General features: G+C 40.6%; 1 protein-coding gene across 5 annotated transcripts in view; it reads right to left on the reverse strand.

The window, feature by feature from the left end:
* Positions 1–26: 26 nt before the first annotated feature.
* Positions 27–20331, reverse strand: part of LOC108103474 (integrin alpha-PS2) — a 30542-nt gene continuing 10237 nt past the window's right edge. For 4 of the 5 annotated variants that reach the window (XM_017208974.2, XM_017208976.2, XM_017208975.2 and 1 more), the window contains exons 3-12: positions 19204–19334; positions 17499–17596; positions 12260–12386; positions 9064–9125; positions 8497–8545; positions 6565–6639; positions 3718–4996; positions 3407–3650; positions 1519–3336; positions 27–1454 (exon numbers count right to left, since the gene is read on the reverse strand). In XM_017208974.2, coding sequence (XP_017064463.1) covers positions 1365–1454; positions 1519–3336; positions 3407–3650; positions 3718–4996; positions 6565–6639; positions 8497–8545; positions 9064–9125; positions 12260–12386; positions 17499–17596; positions 19204–19334 — 3973 coding nt within the window. In that variant the 3' untranslated portion in view covers positions 27–1364. The remainder of the gene's footprint in view (positions 1455–1518; positions 3337–3406; positions 3651–3717; positions 4997–6564; positions 6640–8496; positions 8546–9063; positions 9126–12259; positions 12387–17498; positions 17597–19203; positions 19335–20331) is intronic. The other variant, XM_017208978.2, reaches the window with a different exon arrangement.

Consider the following 20331-nt stretch of genomic DNA (forward strand, 5'->3'; position numbering starts at 1 on the left):
AAATAAACTCCATATATGCATTATTTTTACAACTCGACCGTCATTTTTATTTGTAATTTTAATCATTAAATTTAATACAGAAATTAGCAAAAAAAAAAAAGAATGGGGCAATAAATCATTTTTCATGACACGCATTAATAAGTACAGTTAATAAATTAAACAGTAGCGTATAATTGAACTAAACTAACTGTGAGCAGCGGGCGATACTAATTTTTAGTAATGGGTTTACGTGGTACAGACAGGGGTTTTATTTCAAGAGTACACTGCAAGAAGTCGGTCAGCGCTTCTCCCACTGTAATTTGGAAATAAATGCAATATTAATTTAAATATAACAATTCAACTGTTCTCCTTCGCACTTCGTTCGTTTGTTTTCATTTTTAGTATTTACACAGAGTTTACATTCAAGAATTACATAGATTAATCAATAATTTTTCATGTTTTTTTCAATAATTTCTTTTGCATTTTTCAACACATTTTGGCGTTGGTAACTTCTCATTCGACTGCAAACTTTGAGTTTGGCAAACAATTGTCCACAAAAAAAAAATTGGGTTTCACACTAGGAAAACGCCAAATATTTTGAAGACTTGATAATAGTTTTTAAAAAAAATATTAGAGTAGCACCTAATAAGTGTGGATTTTCTCTGTTTTAATTTTCATGCCTTGGCTGCTGCCTAAAAGTATGGGGCGTGGCAGTATAGGGCAGCACTAGGCTTAACACTCTTCCCTTTCTCGATTCAGAACTTATACCTTCGATATTTCCATATTGGCTATCACTTACATTCGCTCATTTGCATCATTCAGTCAATACGTTTCAGTCATTCACTCACTTAGCCTAGGTTCCTTTCGATTTCTAGCTTTCTTTCTTTAGTACAGATTAATATAGCACTTTGTTTAACTTTCCTCGAAATTTTTGCAAAGAACAAAAACACAAAAGTCTAAAAATAAAAAAAAATATATATGTTTGTTTTAGTTAAAAAACCTTTACGCATTAGAAAGTTCTTCATGTCGTGACTAGGCAAGTTTAAATATGTCGTATTTTTTTCTCCTTTACAATGTTCTCCCTCTTGTTTTCTGGAGATGGTTTTTGTTTTCTTTTCCAAGCAGCAAGTTTATCGCCCTCAACAAATGATCTATTTAGAGGGGTCTAAACACAGGGGATTATCCACTGGCACCTTCCATATCGACATCGCATGTTTTAAAACTCGACTAAGCGCTCGATTTTAGTACGTCTTAGAGCCGTTTCGCTATTTTTTTTTTAGTACGTTTTGGATTGGTTTTAGTGCGATGTTAGAAGTATTTCGTGGTTTTGTTAATTCTCTTGCTATTTTCGCTGCATTTCTTAAACTGAAGGACATCGTGGCACTCTACAGATGCTCATCGCCGTGATATCCATTCCGAAGTGGCTGACGCTCCTGTGAGTGATCCGTTGGACGGTTACGGTTAAAGAAGCCGCACTGTAATCATGAAATAAAGAGATTTACATTTAGGAATTCCAAAGATATACGTCTAGGAACTCACCTTGTACAGAAGCCAGACGAGGAGAAGGAAGATAAGCGCACCAGCACAGGCAGCCAAGACGACGACCCAGAGTGGCACCACATCGGGCACCTGCAGGGGTTCCGGTTCCGCCTTGTAGAAGATCTCATGTGTTTTGACTATCGCGTCCTTCGGCGCACCGATGAAAGGCAGCAGGGTGACATTGGCCACCGCCAATGTGGATACATTAAGCGGTACATTCGAGGCCAACTTCTCCATCGTTTTGGCCACCATGCGTGCCCTAATAGCCACGAAGGCGGCATCGCCATCTTCGGTGCCCAGATTAGTGACCACACATCGAATGCTCTTGCACTTGGCCGACTGGCAGGGTGAGTTCAAGTCGATTTGATGTGGCTTATCTGCTTCCTCATCTTTATCGTTTGATCTTCGGAAGCGGCGGGAACTGGAACTGGAACTAGAGCTGCTGCTCCAATGTCCTGGTGTTCCCTGCTGTAGGTTGTCCTCGTCATAGAAGTCTTCGTTTTCCCTGCCATAGTAGGGTTTGCTGCCCGAGGAGTAGGTGACATGATATCCACCGGGACTACCACTATATTGGGTCTGTCCCTGGTACGACGTCTGTCCCTGATAACCCTGACCCGGGTTTCGTGCCTGGAACTGAGCCTGATTTTGTCCTTGGTAGTGGCCCTGATTGGATGTCTGGAACTGGCCCTGGCTTTGGCCCAGACTTTGGCTGGGGTTCTGGTAATTACTTTGACTCCTGTACAGCTCGTTGTCCACATTGCCTCTGTTTAGGGTGCCCAGATCCAAAGTTCCGGTATGAAAATTGCCATTACTACCGCCAAATTGTGATTTATCATTAAAGGTAACTGGAGCTCCCAATCTAGATCCTCCGGAACCGGCCAAATAGATCTGCTGATTCTGCTGCGTTGGCCAAGCGCGATAGCTCGACGATGAGCTGCTGCTACTGGATTGCTGAGCTGGTCCGGCCACCTGTATATGACCTTGGGTGCTATGGCCACGCAATTGTGCTGATGGAGCACCGGATCCAGAAGAGGAGCTGCTTGTGGAGAATGTAGAGAAGCTAGTCTGATTTATTCTTGGTTCTTGAACCGCCTGACTGGCTCGATCACGGTGATCAAAGGACGCATCTCCGGTTGCTTCCAATGTGTCCTCATGCTGTCGTTCCTGGACCTGTTTGGGGCTCAATTTGTTTCCAGCATCAGCTTTATTACTGACTATAACTCCCTGTCCAAATACTTCTCCATGGGCCTTCTCCACAATAACACCGCCTGCGGAAGAAGTCGACCCTGAGGACTCACTAGATTGACCAGCGACCAGTGCTGAATTCGAAATGGCACCCTGAGCCTGCAGATACGACTTTCTTTGCAGCTTCTCGTCCAGCAAAAGATTGTACTCATTAACTCCTACTTCGTCGCATTGAATTTTGCCACCGGTCTCCGGCTGGTTCAGCAGATACATCAGGGGATCTCCAACGATTGTCTCATAGGGCAGATGGATAAAGACCTCTGCCTCTTCAATGATCGAGGGGCGATTGTTCCGGATCTCGTAAATGTGCACAACTTGCGGTCCAATGTCATCCTCCTTGGTGGCATTTTCCAGTTCCTTGTAATCGTCGGCCTTGTAGAGCTGGTAGTCCGGCAGTGAAGTACCCTTGATGTCAAGATCTGTGTCCACCCAAATACCAACGCTCTGTCGGATCTTGTTGTCAAAGTCGGACCCTGGCTTTTCCAGGTTCGTAGAGTTGACCTCCCAATAGAAGTCGTAACTGGACGAGCTGCCGTATTTCTCTTCTGGCACCAAACTGATCTTGAAGTGGGCCTAAAGTGGAGTTAAATACAGGTATTAGTTTGAACAGATATTTTGTATATCATTTTATCGGTAAACTCACAATCTTTCCAGACTCCAAAGGATTTCCAATGTCGCACTTCAGGGTGTGATTGTTTTCGGGAGTAGGCGGCGAACAGGTTATGGGCGTATCCTTCTTCTCTTTCAACTGCTGCAACTTCCTGAACTGCAAATCCGGTGGGGTAACCATATAGAAGGCAGCCTCGAAGGCATCCTCATTGGTATTCGCAATAAGAACCTCGATGACCAAAGGCTCGGGTGAACCAAAGAGATACTTGTCTACAGTGCTGCAAAATAAAGAAAAGACCATTAGCATGGGGATCTAGATGAGTTTACGGCCAGCTGTGGGCTTACTTGATTGTCAGCTTCAGATCTGGTTCGCAGATATTGTCGGGACCACAGTTCTTCTGGATATTGATAGCATCCCGCAGGACAATCTCACGGTTCTGATCGATCACCGGCTCCAGGATGCTACGTCTGCGTCTAACCATCGCATCCAAAGGACGACTACTGCGCAGATTGTAACGGGCTTCGACCTCCAGGGGCGTTAGCTTATCCTTGACATCGTCCAGCAGATAGACAGTCTCATTGAGACAGTACTTTTGGCCATAATTGAGGCGGATAGTTTGGTTCCTGATATTCTTGCCCTCGTCCCTCAAGAAGAACATGCGAGGATTGGGCAATTTCTTGGCATCCAACAGCCAGGATACATCGAAGTCCAGTTGCTCGGGCAGATTGCGACCTGTGTAACTCCAGCAGGTGGACAGGGGCATGCAGGGTACCTTCCTTTGATCTCTTATTAGCTGACAGTTCTTGTCGTCCAGACTGATCAGCTTTGAGTTGCTGGCAAAAGTGGTCTCGGCATTAACAGCGGCCACTGGTCGGGACTTGAAGATGAACACCTGATCGGAACTATAGGCGCCTACTGCAAGATCTGGATAGGTATTGCCATCCATATCGAGACCACCAGCCAAAGCGAATCCAAAGGTTCTAGGGTAGGGTGCTCCTTCGACAATCTGTTCGGATTTGATGATCTGTGACGGCTTTGCCAGTGGACCCAGTGGCGAGCCATGGAAGATGTAGACCACTCCACGGCCCTCGGGACCATCGTAGGGAGCACCAACAGCAAAGTCACCATAACCATCACCATTCACATCGCCCAATGTGGTCAGGGCCAGGCCAAACCTTCCCTTGCTATGCAAACCATCGCGAATGTGCTCCGTGGTCCATCTCTTCTCCTCGTTGGGGCCACCCTGCAACAGGATATAGACCCTACCCACATCGTATTTGCCCTCTACATTATCGGGATCTGTGTACATGGGTGCACCGATAAGCAAATCATCCAGACCATCACCATCCACATCGCTGGTGGCTAGAGAATAGCCAAAGTACTCGCCAATCTGACGGCCAGTGATATTAAAGATATTCGCCATATTCCAACGATTGACAACAATCCTTCCGACGAGATTACCACCACGTGGCATACCGATGGCCACATCCTCACTGCGGTCGCCATCGAAATCACCGGTGACCATCGAGTAACCCAAATAGGAGTCATCATTATTCGAGGAACTTTCTGCGGTGGAGAAGACCTGGTTCTCCGGCTTGGTCACATCGTGGGAACTGGCCGTACCTGTGGATCAGGGAAAATACTTTCGTTACTAACCAGGGTTTCTAAAGATACTCCTCGTTTTTCTTTTGGTGTTTTAGGGTGAGTTTGTTTTGCTTTAGTTGCGGTCAAAATAGTGGAATTTCATTTCAAATTATAGTTTTCAAAATATCTTTTGCTATTCTTGTGACCGCAACTGTTTGGCGCTATATGGGCATGCTGGGCATCAACAAACAACTATATCAACAATGATGGACACATGGTAAGATGGCACATGGAATTTTTAACTACTCCCAGCCAAGGAAGCCACAACAACAACAACGGCAATTACCACAAGATACTTCGCTACTTTTTTTGGATGATTACGTGTATATTGTATGATTACGGGGGCACTACAAACAAACATGCTGGGGAAACGTGCTGGGATTATGGTTAGTTTGCATTCCCAGTTAGAACAGTGAAAACCCGAAGTAAGCTACATGCACTTAAACTATAAATTATGCAGAGTTTTGGGCCAGACAAGAGATACGGTACGAGACAGACTGGAGAAAAGATAGTATACATAAGGAGTTAATCTACTTTTGATGTCGATTCAACTTAGATATTTCTATAATCTATAATCTACGTTGTTAAGTACTGATAGTTTTCAACCAAACAATATCACATAACCTTTTGTTCTAAGAAAACTTAAGCATTGAACTATTTCTAAGAAAAGTTGTCTAAAAAGTTGTAGGGATAGTAAGAAAAAAGCTTTTCGGTTTTATAAAATTTTGAAATATTTTGCAGAAAATGTAAATTTATCATTCTTCTGAAATTTCCGCAAAAATAGTTTTCGAAGAACCCGTTTTCCGAACTAAGAAATCCTTATTGAGAAACTTGAAAAAAAATTGTTGCATACTTTTTAGATATGCTTAAAGAGGATTTCTAATCCGTAGTGATTTCTGGGTATGGCTATTATATCCATAAGATCTCTCTCTGCCGTACCGTGACTCCTTTTGTCAAAGCCAGCCCTTTTATAAAACCCCAAGATCAGATGAAAGATAAACCGATTTATATAGACATTATTTTAACAATATCATTTTTTATCTTTCATCGAAATGATCCCAAAAAACAGAAAAGCAGTTAAGAACCAACCATTTAAGCGATTTGGCCAAAGCGAAAGCTACAGACATAGCTTTTTTAACCCTCTGAAACCATAGATATTAATAGGCAAAGCGTTCTAGAGACTTTTTGTTTGGAAATCATCGAACAAATCTATATAGTTTGCTTTATTTCGATGGATTGCCAAGGTTTATATTTTTTATATAATGATGAATGATGTGGGGTAGATAGTTTTGTATGAGTTTTGATTTGAGATATATTTTTTGATTATCAGACACCATTAATGGGACTCTCATTTGGAGTTTTTGTGAATGTGGGTGGTGGGTTGGTTTTTGTGTTTAGGTACTTTCTTTGTGTTGAGCTGTGTTAATGTTCGTAGGTACAGTTTCGGTTGAGTTTTGAGTTTGAGTTTTTGAGGCAGTGGGTGAGAAGCGTAGTTGCTGTTTGTTTTTATTTATTTTTGGCGTTTTTTGTATTATTATTATTATTACCTCCAGTGCCGAAGGGCTGATAAAGAGGCGGCTTAAATGGAAACTCGGCATCGGGCGGTATCGAGTAGGTTTGTCCTTTTTATGGTTTTTGTTTTTGGATTTATTTTTAATAGCAACAAAAGTTGTAGGGAAGAATGTTGATTGGGATTCAGGTAATCGGTATTCGGGTGATCGAGTGGTGCGGTTCGGTTTTTTTGGGAATCGGTACAGAATGCATTTCACATTTCACATTTTCATTTTTTAAGTTCGGTACAAAATCGCATGCATTTTGCCCCGACACACAGGATATATTGATTGAGTGTGTAGAGTGAGACAGAAGGTGGAGAGGAAGGAGCAAAAAATATAAAGAGAAAGAGAGAACATAATTTTGATTAATTAGATCAGGAAGAACATGACGCGTTATACGGTACAGGTACAGGTACAGGTACAGTTACAGTTACAATTACAGTTAAAATTACAGTTAAATTTACGTTTACAGTTAACGTTACAGTTACAGTAGAAACTTGTGTATCAAATACGGTACAGTAAATGCAGCTATAACTTCAACTTGGGTTAAATGGTACATTAAAATACGATTAACAATATTTACGATTCACGGTTATATATTGCTGACTCCTGCTGTCGAGTTGTGAATGATTTTGGAGTTAGCAAAACTATTCAATTTAAATTGTGTACCACTCAAAAGGTCAATGGGTACAATTTTGTACGATACAATATTGTTAGCTTCTGGCAGCGACAACAGTGCGACGTTAGGCCAATGGGGGGTTAAACGACTTTGAAGGACAACAACTCGACAACACAATATAAATGTAGCTCACTTATTCGATTCTACTAGTTTCGATAAATGTGCATTTAACAAGTGTAATTAGGCAATATAATCTTTATATTGATACAATATAAAAACAAAAAAAGTAGCTGACTATATTAATATTTCAAATCTTCTCCAGCTTGTTAAGTACACACTTATCGTTTCCTAAAATAAATACAAAGCCAGTTTAGTTTTACTTTTTAAATGTGCCAAAAGTGTAACCCAGTAAAGGTTCACTTCTAGCCATATTAAATGTAAAGTTTGCACTGACTTAATATATTTTTGATTTTACATTATATTTGTACCTATTGATACTTCATAGTTTATCTACTAGACTCTAGACTCTACAATGCGACATGCACTCTAGATACTACTTAGTCTATAGCTAAGACTAGCATTCCATCTTCTACAGATGCATATTGGATGATATAGCCCGCTTAGATCTACATTTCGAGGGTTAGAGACTGAGTTCCTAGTCAAAGAGGAACGGAAATAGGACCAGGTATTACGATACAAACATGTAACTAGACCCACAATATATAGAATATTCATTTAATTACTTAACTTTGTGTAAATTACTTAGGTTATGGACTTTCAACTGGCATTAAATTAAACACACGAGAAAGGATTCGTTTAACTAAACTAAGGGGTATACTAGGTTAATGCAATCACTTTGAGTTTGTACATCGGAGGAAGGCAATCAAAATTCAAGATTTTCGTGGACTTTATAGGCTAGGGAAACGAGGACGAGGACAAATGCTAAATGAAAAACGTGGGGGAAAACGAAATTTTAATTTCAAACCAGACTACTCGTGTATGTGTGTGTGTGTGTATGTTTGGGTCTATGTTCTATTGGGAAAATCTAAGGGTTTAGGGATATTACTTATAGCTCTATGTCTATGACTAAATACATTGGATAATCTTTAGATAGTCTTATTGAGACAGGAGATACTAGAAAGAACAGCAACTTCAAAATACATACAGTAAAAGTAACTCGTCTCAAGAGACAAAGAAAGGTATTGAGGTACGGATAAATAAATAAATAAATGTATAAATAAATAAATATAAATAAAAAAGAAGTAGAACAACGGTATACAGTACATGTGGGAAAAACGTGCACTTACCTTGCCAGTACCAACTGCCAGGTGCGCCGATGAACAAACGCGAGCCATTCTACAACGGGAGAAAAGAGGTTACTACAGATATCTGTATATATAGATGTACGTATATATATATATATATAATAGTCAATTCGAATGCTGGGGATGCAATTGTGAATGCAAATGTTATGCCACGATCCCAACGAGGTGCCAACTAAACGTGCCCATGTCTGTCCACCCGTCTGTCCTACCCAAACCATTCCATGCATATAATAACTCAATGAAACCCAAAAAAAAAAGAGTCAAGAAAAAGGGAGATCTAAAGATCGGGTTGGCGTCTTCATTTTCTTAGACGAACTTTGAATTCTCTTAGATTTCATTCTACTCTACTCTGTATTATAATAAGAAATATCTTATTATTTATATTATTATTAGAGCTTGCTAGATTTAAGACAGTTTGAGGCACTCTATAAACACCCCTTTTTGCTAAAACATAACTTTATTTAACCTGCCTTTAAACCAACTAAAACCCATGCATGGATAATCATTCCTCCCCCCGTTTTGCAAAGAGTATACCCATTGAATACTTACCCCGTTGATCGCTGCACTGAATCCAGCCTGACACGAGCCCTGGCGATGATAACCCCAGTTGTCTGAAACGAAAAGAGAGATGGAAATGCACAGCATAAGTGAGTGATTGGGCACAAAAAGAGGAGGCTGGGAGGCCAGTCACACGCAGTTGACCATTTAGGCATTGTGCGATTTCATCATAAATGTTCACAGGCCCTCGGGGGGTTTTGCTTGTGTTGTTGCTGTCGCTGGTCCCATAGTAACAAGGGGGGTACCGGTGTGTGGGACAATAAATTGCAAATAATTACCGATGCAATGCAATAAATTGCGGTGCTATTTGTCAGTCGGCGGACGAGAGAGTTGAACGAGCGTTGGAGCAACATAAAAGGATTAGAGCGCGCCTTTGGGGCAAGATCTTCGCCTGCCAAAGCGATGGACATTGAAATGAAAACACAACAATAAAAGCGGCAAACAAAAAGATCAAGACGAGGCAGGCACAAAGTGGGGACGGCATCCACACATCCACTCACATCCACTGCCACACATCCTTTTGTTGGCCCCGCCTTTTGTTTGTTTGTTTGTTTGTCCGGCAAAGTGTCTGGCGAATGTTGCCTTGCTACCAAATACGAAATCACGTAACATCAGCAAAAAGATCCAAAAAAAAAAAGAAAAGAGAATGAAACAGTAGAAAGTCGATGCCTAGAATACCCTACTACGAACCTAAGTTAAAAGCACTGTTTAAATCTGGTGGCGCCAGTGGCTAGACATTGAGTCTTTCAATGGCACCCTGAAGCCCTGAAAATAGCTATGAAAGTCTAGTTTAATATTAGCTATTATCTGTTTAAATATTGATATCCTTTACTTTAAGTAAAGGGTATTTCCCGCGACAACAACAACTTTATGTCGCATGCGCGGCCTCCGGCCAAAAGAGGCAGCAAAAGGGGAGACTTTGTTGGGGCAAAAACAACAGAGAAATCAACAGGCAGATCGTGCGTTTGATCAAATTAAACGATAACAATTTGTCTCGAAGTGTTTCAATTTGAGCTCTGCGACAGCAACATGTTGCTGCTGCTGCTGCTGCTGTTGCTGCTGGCACTGGGCAATCGCATAAGTCAACTTTTTGTTGCCGCTGCCGTTCGTAATCGTAACGCACACAGGTCCTCCTCGTACGTGAGCATACCCATGGCATTGTCTTCGGGGCAGTTGTGGTAGTAATTCCCATAATAAAATCGCCCCGTCTTGAATTACAATTAGTTTTTAGCAAGGGCACGCCGAGAACTCCGCTCCTTTTGCCGACATTTCAACTTGGCTGGCTTGGTTGGCTTGGCTTCTTGGCCACTCCACTCGATTGTTTTGTACACTTTTTTATTTTTTACGCTTTGATTTACCCTTTTTTCCTGTTGTTGTCTTCGGTCTGTGTGTTTCCTTTAACTATTTAGTTTGGCATTTTGTGCGTTAAGTTGGTATTTATTGCTTTCAGTGATGTCGGAATGTGCTGAATCGACTGTCAGGATGAGTTGATGTTGCTGTTGCTGTTGCTGCTGCTGCCGCTGCTGATGTTGCTGCTAATCATTTCACAACAACAGCATAATAACGCAACAACAAGACCACTGGGAATCAAGTTGGCCCACTCGCATGTGCTTAGAATCTAAAACAATGCCCTTGGCCGGGCCATATTGGCCCATGGATTGAGCAATCTCATAATTTGAATTCTAGGGCAATATTGCTTATATTTTAAGTATTTTATATTTCTTGATATCAACTAGCTATCACACAGAACGTGTTCGATAGGTTATTGTAAATTATTCTCAGTAAGAAATAGCTCATTACAGATGAACAGCCCAAAGTGGCTTAAATGATTTCCAGAATGAATCAGTTCCCTTTATTACAGCTATGTAGTTCCATTGACTCAGAGTTTTAACCAAATTCGATAATTTACTTAGCCATTCTACGAACCAATAAGCAAACAAGCAATAAAACTGAAAAGCAGAAAAGCAAAAGCAAGTCTTCCGTATGATAAACTAGTTCAAGAGTCACAACCCCGACTAATGGCCATATGCCAGCGGCACCGATATATAGAAAGACTCATATGTGTGTGTGTATATATCCGTATATATACGGATATAGCTCCTTTAAAATCCGAAAGATATATGCACATGTATATACGCAAGTTGAATGCTTTGCATCTGCGAGAAAATGCTAAAAATAATCACACCTCATCGAAACTTTGCGGAGGAGGAGGAGGGCGCGAATGCTGGCCCATGTGTGCGAGGTCTATATGTATATAGACCTAGATATAGTCGGTATAGACCGATGACTAACCAAACAAATTTGGCAGGCTGTCCCAAAAGGCAAAAAAGAGAAACAGAAAGCATAATAAAACTGAAAGCAAAGGAAAGTAATGTGAGGTGAAAGCAAGAAAAACAAATGCATCAGAACGAAAAACAAAATACAACTTGGAACATCAAATTAAATATTTTTAGATAGACCAAACATCGCACTACAAATTACATAGAGTGGGCTATGTATTTGTCCGCCTGTCAAGTCCCATAAATCTTTCATTCGATCCAGGTGCGTGGATATCTTCTGGGTTTACGATTTGATCTGATTTTTGGTTTACATTTCCCAAATGATGTTGAATTAGTCACTTAGATGGCTAAGTTGTGTAAGCGAGCATCGGAAATAGGTGCTACTAAAAGGGATCTTTCTTTACTTTCAAACAGCTGCAGACTAAGTTCCTTACAGAAGATATGTTTCTATCATTATTCATTAATAATCTTTATAACGTAAAGAAGGTAATAGTTAATAAGGTAATAGTTAAGGAAAATAGTTAAAGCCCTAAAAGTATTCTAAATAAAAGAAGAAAAAGGGAACTTTCTAATCAGGATAACTTATCATACAACATGTTTTCCCTCAATTCTACAAATAAATTTAAACCTTGGCTAAACCGATTTTTCACTTTCCCTCAAATTACCGTTATTCGATATGCCGAATACTACCCAAAAAATATATGTATAAAAAAAATAAAGCTAAAGTGAAGCAACAACAGCCGAAGGAATGCCAGCGACTGACAGTTTGAATTTCGCTTTTCAAGGGATTCCCTGACGCTCGAATTACAGAATCACACCAAATTGGTGGTCGAATTTACGGGACCGCCTCTGGTGTGGGTTGATGTTAATCCCTGCCCCGGTTTCAGTTCCTCTGATCCAATACTCACTTGTCCGGCAGGGGGAAACCTCGTAGAACTGCTCGAAGTTGTGCGAGGTGAAGCAGGTGCCCACGGGATCAATGCGGAACGCCCTCGATGGCGTCATCGTGTGGAAGACATAGCGCGGTGCACAGGCCTGCAATGAGAAATGGAGAAAATCAATCGAGATGAAGTACCTTGCACTGTAAGGAAAACTTATTGATCTGGAAAAGATAGGTATGAAATATGATAATGTAAACTGATGATATTATATTGGTTGGCGAACTCTTTAAGATCTCCTTTAACTACTATTATTACCTTATACTTATCTTCTAGCATTATTATCATTTGCTACAGTTTATTACTTTAAAGTTCAAAATCATAGAGGCACCAATGGTTTTTTTCAGGTGTACGTACTTGAAAGAGACAGGGGCAGGCATGGAAATTATTTGGTGAAGATGTGAGACAATGGCAGGCCAGCAGCAATGGCAAAGGCATGGAGCAGCGGCCCTCCTAAAATGGCCAAAGCGAATTAACAGACCCCATATCCCCCGGGCACAGTGTGGCCAAACTACCGAAAAAGTTATCTAATCTTTAGTTTAATTAAAATAATAATAGATCTTAGAGATTTCCTTGGTATCAACATACCATTTAAAGTAGCAAACACTGATCTTTGCACGATACTTAAAACTCCTTAAGCAATGTGACTATCAATTAATAAATTTAGGCCACTATTTTGTAAACTCAATATCTGAGATACCTTTTACCACTGTGCTTAGAGAGTGAGTTAGCCCCGACGCATTGGATCGCTTCGCATCCCAGCCGATCTGTGTGTTTATATAGTTTTATAATGTATAAATGGCTGGCAGTTGGACATAAAACACGCACGAGACTCGGGGTCTCAGCCATCTCTGTCGCAGTGCCGTTCCAAATATGGTCAGCGGTTGGAGTTTGTGGCATGAGGCATGAGGCATGGGGCATGGTGCAGGCGGGGAATAGCCGAGCCGAGCTGAGCCGGAGCAGGAGGCATCAACATCAGCGTCAAGATCTTAGGCCGGGCCATTGTCTCCGCACTGCAATTACTTTTACAAATTTATACATATTGTGCCATTTATGGCAACCAGTGGCTCTCTGTATCTGTCGCTTTTTCCGCCCCATCCTCCGTCCACCGTACTCCACCTCCGCCCCCTTTTTGGCAACTCTGACATAAACTCAAAATGACGCGCTATCGCCAAAAATGCATGCTGATCGGATATCGGATGGGAGCGGATGGAGAGGCCGAACCATTCAAATGCCCCATTGAATCACAAATCTATGGGCCAGGCCATATTATGCAAGCAGGCGCAGAAATGGACAAACAAAAAATCACAGTCCAGCTAACCCTACACTGCGAGAATATTAAACAACTAAATCTAAATGCTAAAAGACATGTGTAAGCCTCAGTTTTATCTAAGCAACTACTCCATCAGCTTAAGCTTACAATATCAGAAACCTTATACTGCTTACTATACAGATTATAATCATTCCAGAGTTTAACTACCATATTTATAATAAATACCCTATAAATAATACCCTATGTTTTCCTTAGTGCATCTGTAAGAATTGGATAAATAATAAAAACAAGACCCTGAGAGTTGGGCCCAGACAATCGACTTGCCGCTGGGCACTCGGGGGAGCGTTGAACAATTCAATTGAAATTCCCAACAATTGCCCGCGTGGACCATTGTCCATGCCATGATCAATAAGTTAATAGCAATTTCCTATTAAAAACTTTATTATCAGTTGGCCCGGCAGACAGATTCCTTTGCGGTTGGCTTGTACTCTCTGGCCGACAGCAGTTCGCGGTAAAATAGTTAGATATGCAAATGAGGAGCGGCCAAAAGGAGAGAATGGATCCCGAAAACAGGTCCCAGCTTGCCAGCTCTTCATTTCGAGCATTGAAATCAAAAATTATGGTTATGAATATGAGGTTTGTGGCCCATAGTGGGGGATGATATATACCAAATTGCTACCATTTAGAGATGCATTTTTTATTGCCAAGACATTTGTAAAACTATGGCAACGAAGTCGTTCACTATGTAGATTTGTTAATTCCATTTTGTAGGGTGAAAATCAAGTTAAACTTTGTAAATATTTATCTCCGATGACTCCCCAAATGAAATCCAATAAACAAATAAAGAAATTATTTATAAATCAATCCCGGGAAGATATGACTCCTCCGATTGTGAAAGTATTAAACAAATTGGGTCATTCTCAATTGCTGTGAATTTGGGCCAAGGATTGGCCAACGAATGGATGCTGTGGCATGAGATCACAGACCGACTTTTAGCTTCAATCAACAACTTGTCGCCGAGTGGGCGGGGTGGTCATCGCCGCCGCCCACAATGGCCATGATCGGCAATCAGCGGTACAACAACACCAAGGTGACATCACTATGAACTCACTCACTGCCCCCCCTCTCTCTCTTTCTTCATCACATATGGCCGTCTCTTTCGCAGCTGCCCTCGCCCGGGGGCATGTGCCGCATGTCGTGCAGTCTCGTTTCGCTACGTTTTTATTTTTCATACCTCGTGCTTGCAAATTTGCGGGTGTACTGGTGTAAGTCTGGTTAAGATAGTTTATAAAACCTAATTTCGGTTTTCAAACCACTTCTAGAAGTGTCTAAAAGTAGGAACGTTGGCTCTTGGAATACAAGCGACCAAGTTTCGGATTCAAAATAGATTGTTGCATACTTTTGAAGACTTTTGTAAGAGATAAGAGATGCTTTACAGACATTATCGTTTATAAATTACAAATCAACATAAAATCATATACAGATTTCTTCTAAGATTTAACATCTGCTATTTATATATTAATTCCAAAACTCTAAGTGCAGTATACAGACTTATTTTAGGTATGGCCAAGTCGGGTTAAGTTCTTGTTCTTTCCGAAAGATGTTGTTTGGTTTGCTGTGCTTCGATTGCGACATGATCATCGACACGATCTGTGAAATTGCCAGAGCTATTGAACTCAAATATGGCCCGGGCAGCACTCGCACACAGATATATATCGCTATATATATAGTAAATATGTAAGGATACAGAGGAAGTGAGGATCGGAGGACTGGAGTTGCCCATGGGCCTAGCCGATTTGGCATCTGCATCTGGCTCGAGGGGCCTCCAGATATTCTTTGGCATTCGCAATGGTAACGTCTGCATGTCGACCATGTCAAACGTGTTGACTTTTGACTTTAGTTGTTTTTTTTTTTTTGTGCCTTTGCTCCCACAACAACAACAACAACAACAGCGGGAACAGGAAGAACCGACGGCGTCTGCAAAAGTGCAGTTTAATGTCTCAAAAATTTATCGTTGGCGTTTTGGTATGCACTCTGCTCCAAACATGGGCAATAAACCACATAAACAAAAAAGAAACAAACAAAAATCGGCCAAAAAACAAAAGCCCAAATACAGAGACAGACAGAGACCTCAAAACTACTAAAGCCAAGCGAAAAGAAAGCCCAAACAAAGCCAACAGAAAAGTCGTTCAAAATATGTTAAGCTCGGAAGAAATAAGCCGGCAACACGACAAAACAATTTGGTTTTTAAAGAATGGAAAATGGTTGACATGGCTAAAAAATGAGCCAGGCTTAAAGGTCAACTCGAGGTACTTAAGGTTATAAAAACCGATTACGATTGATATTTGTCTTGACTGAACTTTAAGATCACTGAACTTCCTTTTACTAAAAGGAAAGGAAGGTAAGAATTTCGAAAAAAGATTTAATTCATTTTTAATATTAATTTTAAAGGGAACTAAACCAACTCTGTTAAACCCTAAAAACACATTTCAACATTCAATGTGTTCTAGGATTACTTAAAGCCATAGCCAAAGGCCATAGTAAACCATCGACTGATGTAATGCGAGGGATGATGATGATGATGTGGGCCCAGGTAATACCGATGGGGCACTTGGGGCAACAAAAAACCAATCGATGGATGACCTGCTCCTCCCTATCCGGTTAATGGGCATTTGAAGGCCAGTCCCAGTCCCAGACCCAGTTCCAGGTTCCCATTTCACGTTTACTATTTTGGCGGAAGTGACCTGACCTGGTCATAACAACAAAAACAAAGCAAAGAAAAGGAAAAAAATAAACCAGAATAGGAATAAAGAAAAAATAAGGACGTACTGGCCATCAATGTTAACGGCTATTGGTGCGTTAAAGTTAATTGAGAACTAAAGTGAAAATCAAATGTTTATGCTGGGTGGGCGGTCAACAAGCGGCCAACAAAAAGCCACCGCCAACGCAATTAACAAAAGTTGCGAGACGTGGCGCACCTTAGAGAGTCCGAGTTCCCAAAGCAGAAAAGCACACGACCACAGCGGCAAGGCAAAGTTGCACAAAGAAAAACTTATTTTCGATAAAGAAAATATTTCAAAATATTTAAAAAGATTTTTAAAAGAACGATCGCTTTGGAGTAACTAAATAGTATCAACATTATTCTATATATTTTCCAAACTAAAGCAAAACAAAGACCTCTACGATTTCTCTCTGTGCACCAAACAAAGCACTGTATCTGGGCATTGGTATCTTATTAGAGTTTTCTATCTGCCTTGGTTTTCTTTTGTGGTCTACTTGACGCAATCCACCGGTGAACCAACCGCAGTGATGACAAAATCACTGAAATCGAAATCCAAATCCAAATCCAAAGCCATTGAGAACCATAGTCTTACCAAAAACACCCACTGAAATCTAACGGCAAAGCACACACAACAACGTTAGACTGCCATAAAAAAAAGTTAATTTTCTTCAGAGATTTTCTTATGACATTTGATGGAAAAGGTGTCAGTTACGCGATAACTGAGATAGGTGGTGGGCGAGCTATGGAGCTCTATAGCTCTATGAATACCATTCAGTTTTCCCTTGCACTTTCAATGCAATTTGACATTTTAACGAGCCAATGATGATGCCATCATCGATGGACATTAAAATCGGACAAGGTTTTCCAGCGGTTTCAGATACTACATATACAGGTTGTCTTGCGGTCGGCGGAAAATGAAAGTCCTCACATTGACTCACATTGTTGTTTGGCTCATAAAAAATGGGTTTTAAAGTGCGATAATTGGGTTTATCGGTGGGCTATAAAGGGCAAAGCCTTTAGCTAATTATAAAACCATAAATGGAGTCAAGGTGCCTCTAAAAATGAAAGTCACGATTGCACTACAATGTAGAATGAGTGAATCAGTATTCATCTTAGTTTATATAAATCTAAAATATATCTTTCCTTAAACTTACCACAACCAAATCACTATCCCGAGCAGTGGCCACTGTGGCGCCCAGCCATTGGTAGGATTTCCTGTCCACGACCTCTTTATCCACATTTCGATTGTTGCCTGATTGTGGGAAGAAAGAAAATCACATTATTAACTCTGCAAATAACAGTCACATATATTTTGGCAAATCAAAATTGCAAGACAGCGACAAAGAAGGAAAAAAAAACCTAAATTTCAAATGTACATAAAAAAGCGGGATAAATATTAAGAACTGAGACAGCGAGAAACAAAGACGAAGACGAAATAATTCAGACAAAATGTGGACGGAAATGAGTAATTTAGTGAAATTAATATGTATTCTTGAAGGAGGGGAGAAAGGCAAACTAATTAAGCTACACTGAGAGCACAAAACACTTGAGTACAACGTGGATAATGATGATGGTCACTTCCTTTGGTCAGTGATTTATGACAGTAATTTTCAGCAGCTGAATTGAGGTGCTACTCGTATGGGTTGATCAAATATTTGCCACATTTATAAACTGTGCTGACTGTACAACATTTTTCTAAGAGGGTGCCACTTACATTTAATGAGGGATAACAAATAAATCCATCGAAATATTAGAATTAAAAGTATGAATGAGATAAAATATTAATGAAAGATAAACTTAAAAATAAGCATCCTAAATGATTCACCGGGATGATATTATAAATAGCAAAATCCCAAGAACTTAAACTGAATCACCGAAAAAAACCAAAAGATGTAAATGAGAGTCTAATTAATCATTGATTATTGAAACGGAAATACATATACTTCCGCACTTTCATATTTATGAATATTTAGTCATGAAATCAACGTTTGTTTTTTTTAAGATGAAAGGTGAATAAGGTCTAATAACTAATGGATGGATGACAGGGCCGAATGAATCACAGAGCTGAAACACTTTAGTAGATGACCAAACCAAAACGAACCTGCCAGCTGAATGAAGCACCTGTTGACTCCTTTTTATATTATTTTTTAGTTAGCCACCACATTAAGCATGAGTTTGAGCAGAGATTTATATATTATTTTAGCGATATTGAATGGGAGGAGCCAAGGGGGAGCAGGGATTGGGAATTTATGGGACACACCCCCTGAGAGGTTCGCCAACATCCATTATCGAGTCTGCCGTCTGATGGGGCACGTGTCAATAACTTTTCATCCAAGGTGTTTGCCATTTTCTTCTCTTTTCTTTCTTTTTTTATTTTTTTTTATTTTGCAAAATCAAATTGCAAATTTATGGCAGAAAAAGCGAAGGCCCGCGAGTTAATGGGAAAAATATGCAAAAACTTTGGAGCCAGAAGAGGAAGTATACCGAGTAAGTTTATCATTTCCGTTTTATGCCCAGGATGTGTTTCTCTTCCCGGCGAATTGTCTAAAAATATATTATTGCACATTTTGTAGATTTTTTTTTATTTTGTTTCTTTCTGCTGCCACCGCACATTGCACATTCTTCGCATTTTGCATACTAAAAGGTTGCGCATGCGTGTAGGCCATAAATAAACTAATTGCGATTTGTGCTTCCCTGGCGCCAGTTTCTTGCGGGGATCGGCGCCAACTTCTCCTGTTCTAGAGAACTCTCATCTCCTCATGAGGAGCCCCAAACAGACACAGACTCGTAAAGGGTACCCCCGGATTTAAGTGTTTTTAAAGTCTTTTCGGAGTGTTTTCTTTTCCTCGATTAAATTACCTTTGGAGTCGAATGGCACCAATTTGCAGTCGTCATCGTTCAGGCTGCATTTGAAAACGCCGCCGGCCTCCGTCACGCCCTGCTGGTAACGGGATGTGTCGAATTTGGGAGCTCCAACGATCAAGCTGACACTGAAATGGTAAAAAATATAAGTTAATATTGAGTATATATTTGCTATGAAATGTATTCAGAAAGGCAAGGCCTAAGTTGTGATACAAAATGTTCATAGGGGAGGCACATAAAATATCTCTAATTAAAAACTGAACAATTTGCTTGATCATCAGCCCCCACTTCAGAGTTTATGCGATTCTTTTAACACTTTAAATTGGATTCTTGAAATTCCCTCAACTAAGCCGACTATAACCATCCCTATTTGGCATTTGCCATTTGGCAACCCGCACCCTCGATCTTTTCCTCCCCATTGGCATTGGCTTTGAAATTCTGAGAGTCAGTGGCTCTGGCTGATATTTCTGGTGGTTCTGCAAGTTATGGTAGTTCCAGTGGCTCTACAGATGTACACAAGTTCTCCTCCAGGGGCAGCAGTTCATCATGGCACGCACATTGACAGCTGTCATTAGCATTGAATGCGGAAGTGCGGCGAGCAGAAAAGAAAAGGGTGCCCACTCGATGGTCGGCGGCTTTAACCCTAGGGTGCACTAAATGGGACTTCATTGAAATTGAAAATAATAAAACGGAAAGTGAATGTGTGCACGGGCAGAAAATTTCCCTTAAATCTGACTTAAAAATGTTATTAAAATGAAGAAAGTATCTCAAACATTCACTGCTTTTTCAAATATCTTTACTTAATTTATGAAATATATACAAAATGTGTAAATAAAATAGTTAACTTTTACATTTTCTCCCTGTGTAGGCCAACTTTTACGGATGCTATAGAAGGCACGCCGCAAACGGTCCAAATCAAACACTTGAGAGTTGATTAAAATCCACCCAACCCCCTAAACCCCACCCCCTTGAGGATCCGCCCCCTTATTGGCCGACCTGCCCGGCCCACATGCAACAATTTGACGCTTCACTAAAGCAAAAATCGCACAGATGCGTGAAACTCGAGAGGGAGCGACCCAAAGAAGATCGCGGACGGAACTTCCTATGAATGGGCGAGTAAGTACA

This window comes from Drosophila eugracilis, unplaced genomic scaffold, assembly GCF_018153835.1.
Source record: "Drosophila eugracilis isolate 14026-0451.02 unplaced genomic scaffold, ASM1815383v1 contig_496, whole genome shotgun sequence".
Lineage (NCBI taxonomy): Eukaryota > Metazoa > Arthropoda > Insecta > Diptera > Drosophilidae > Drosophila > Drosophila eugracilis.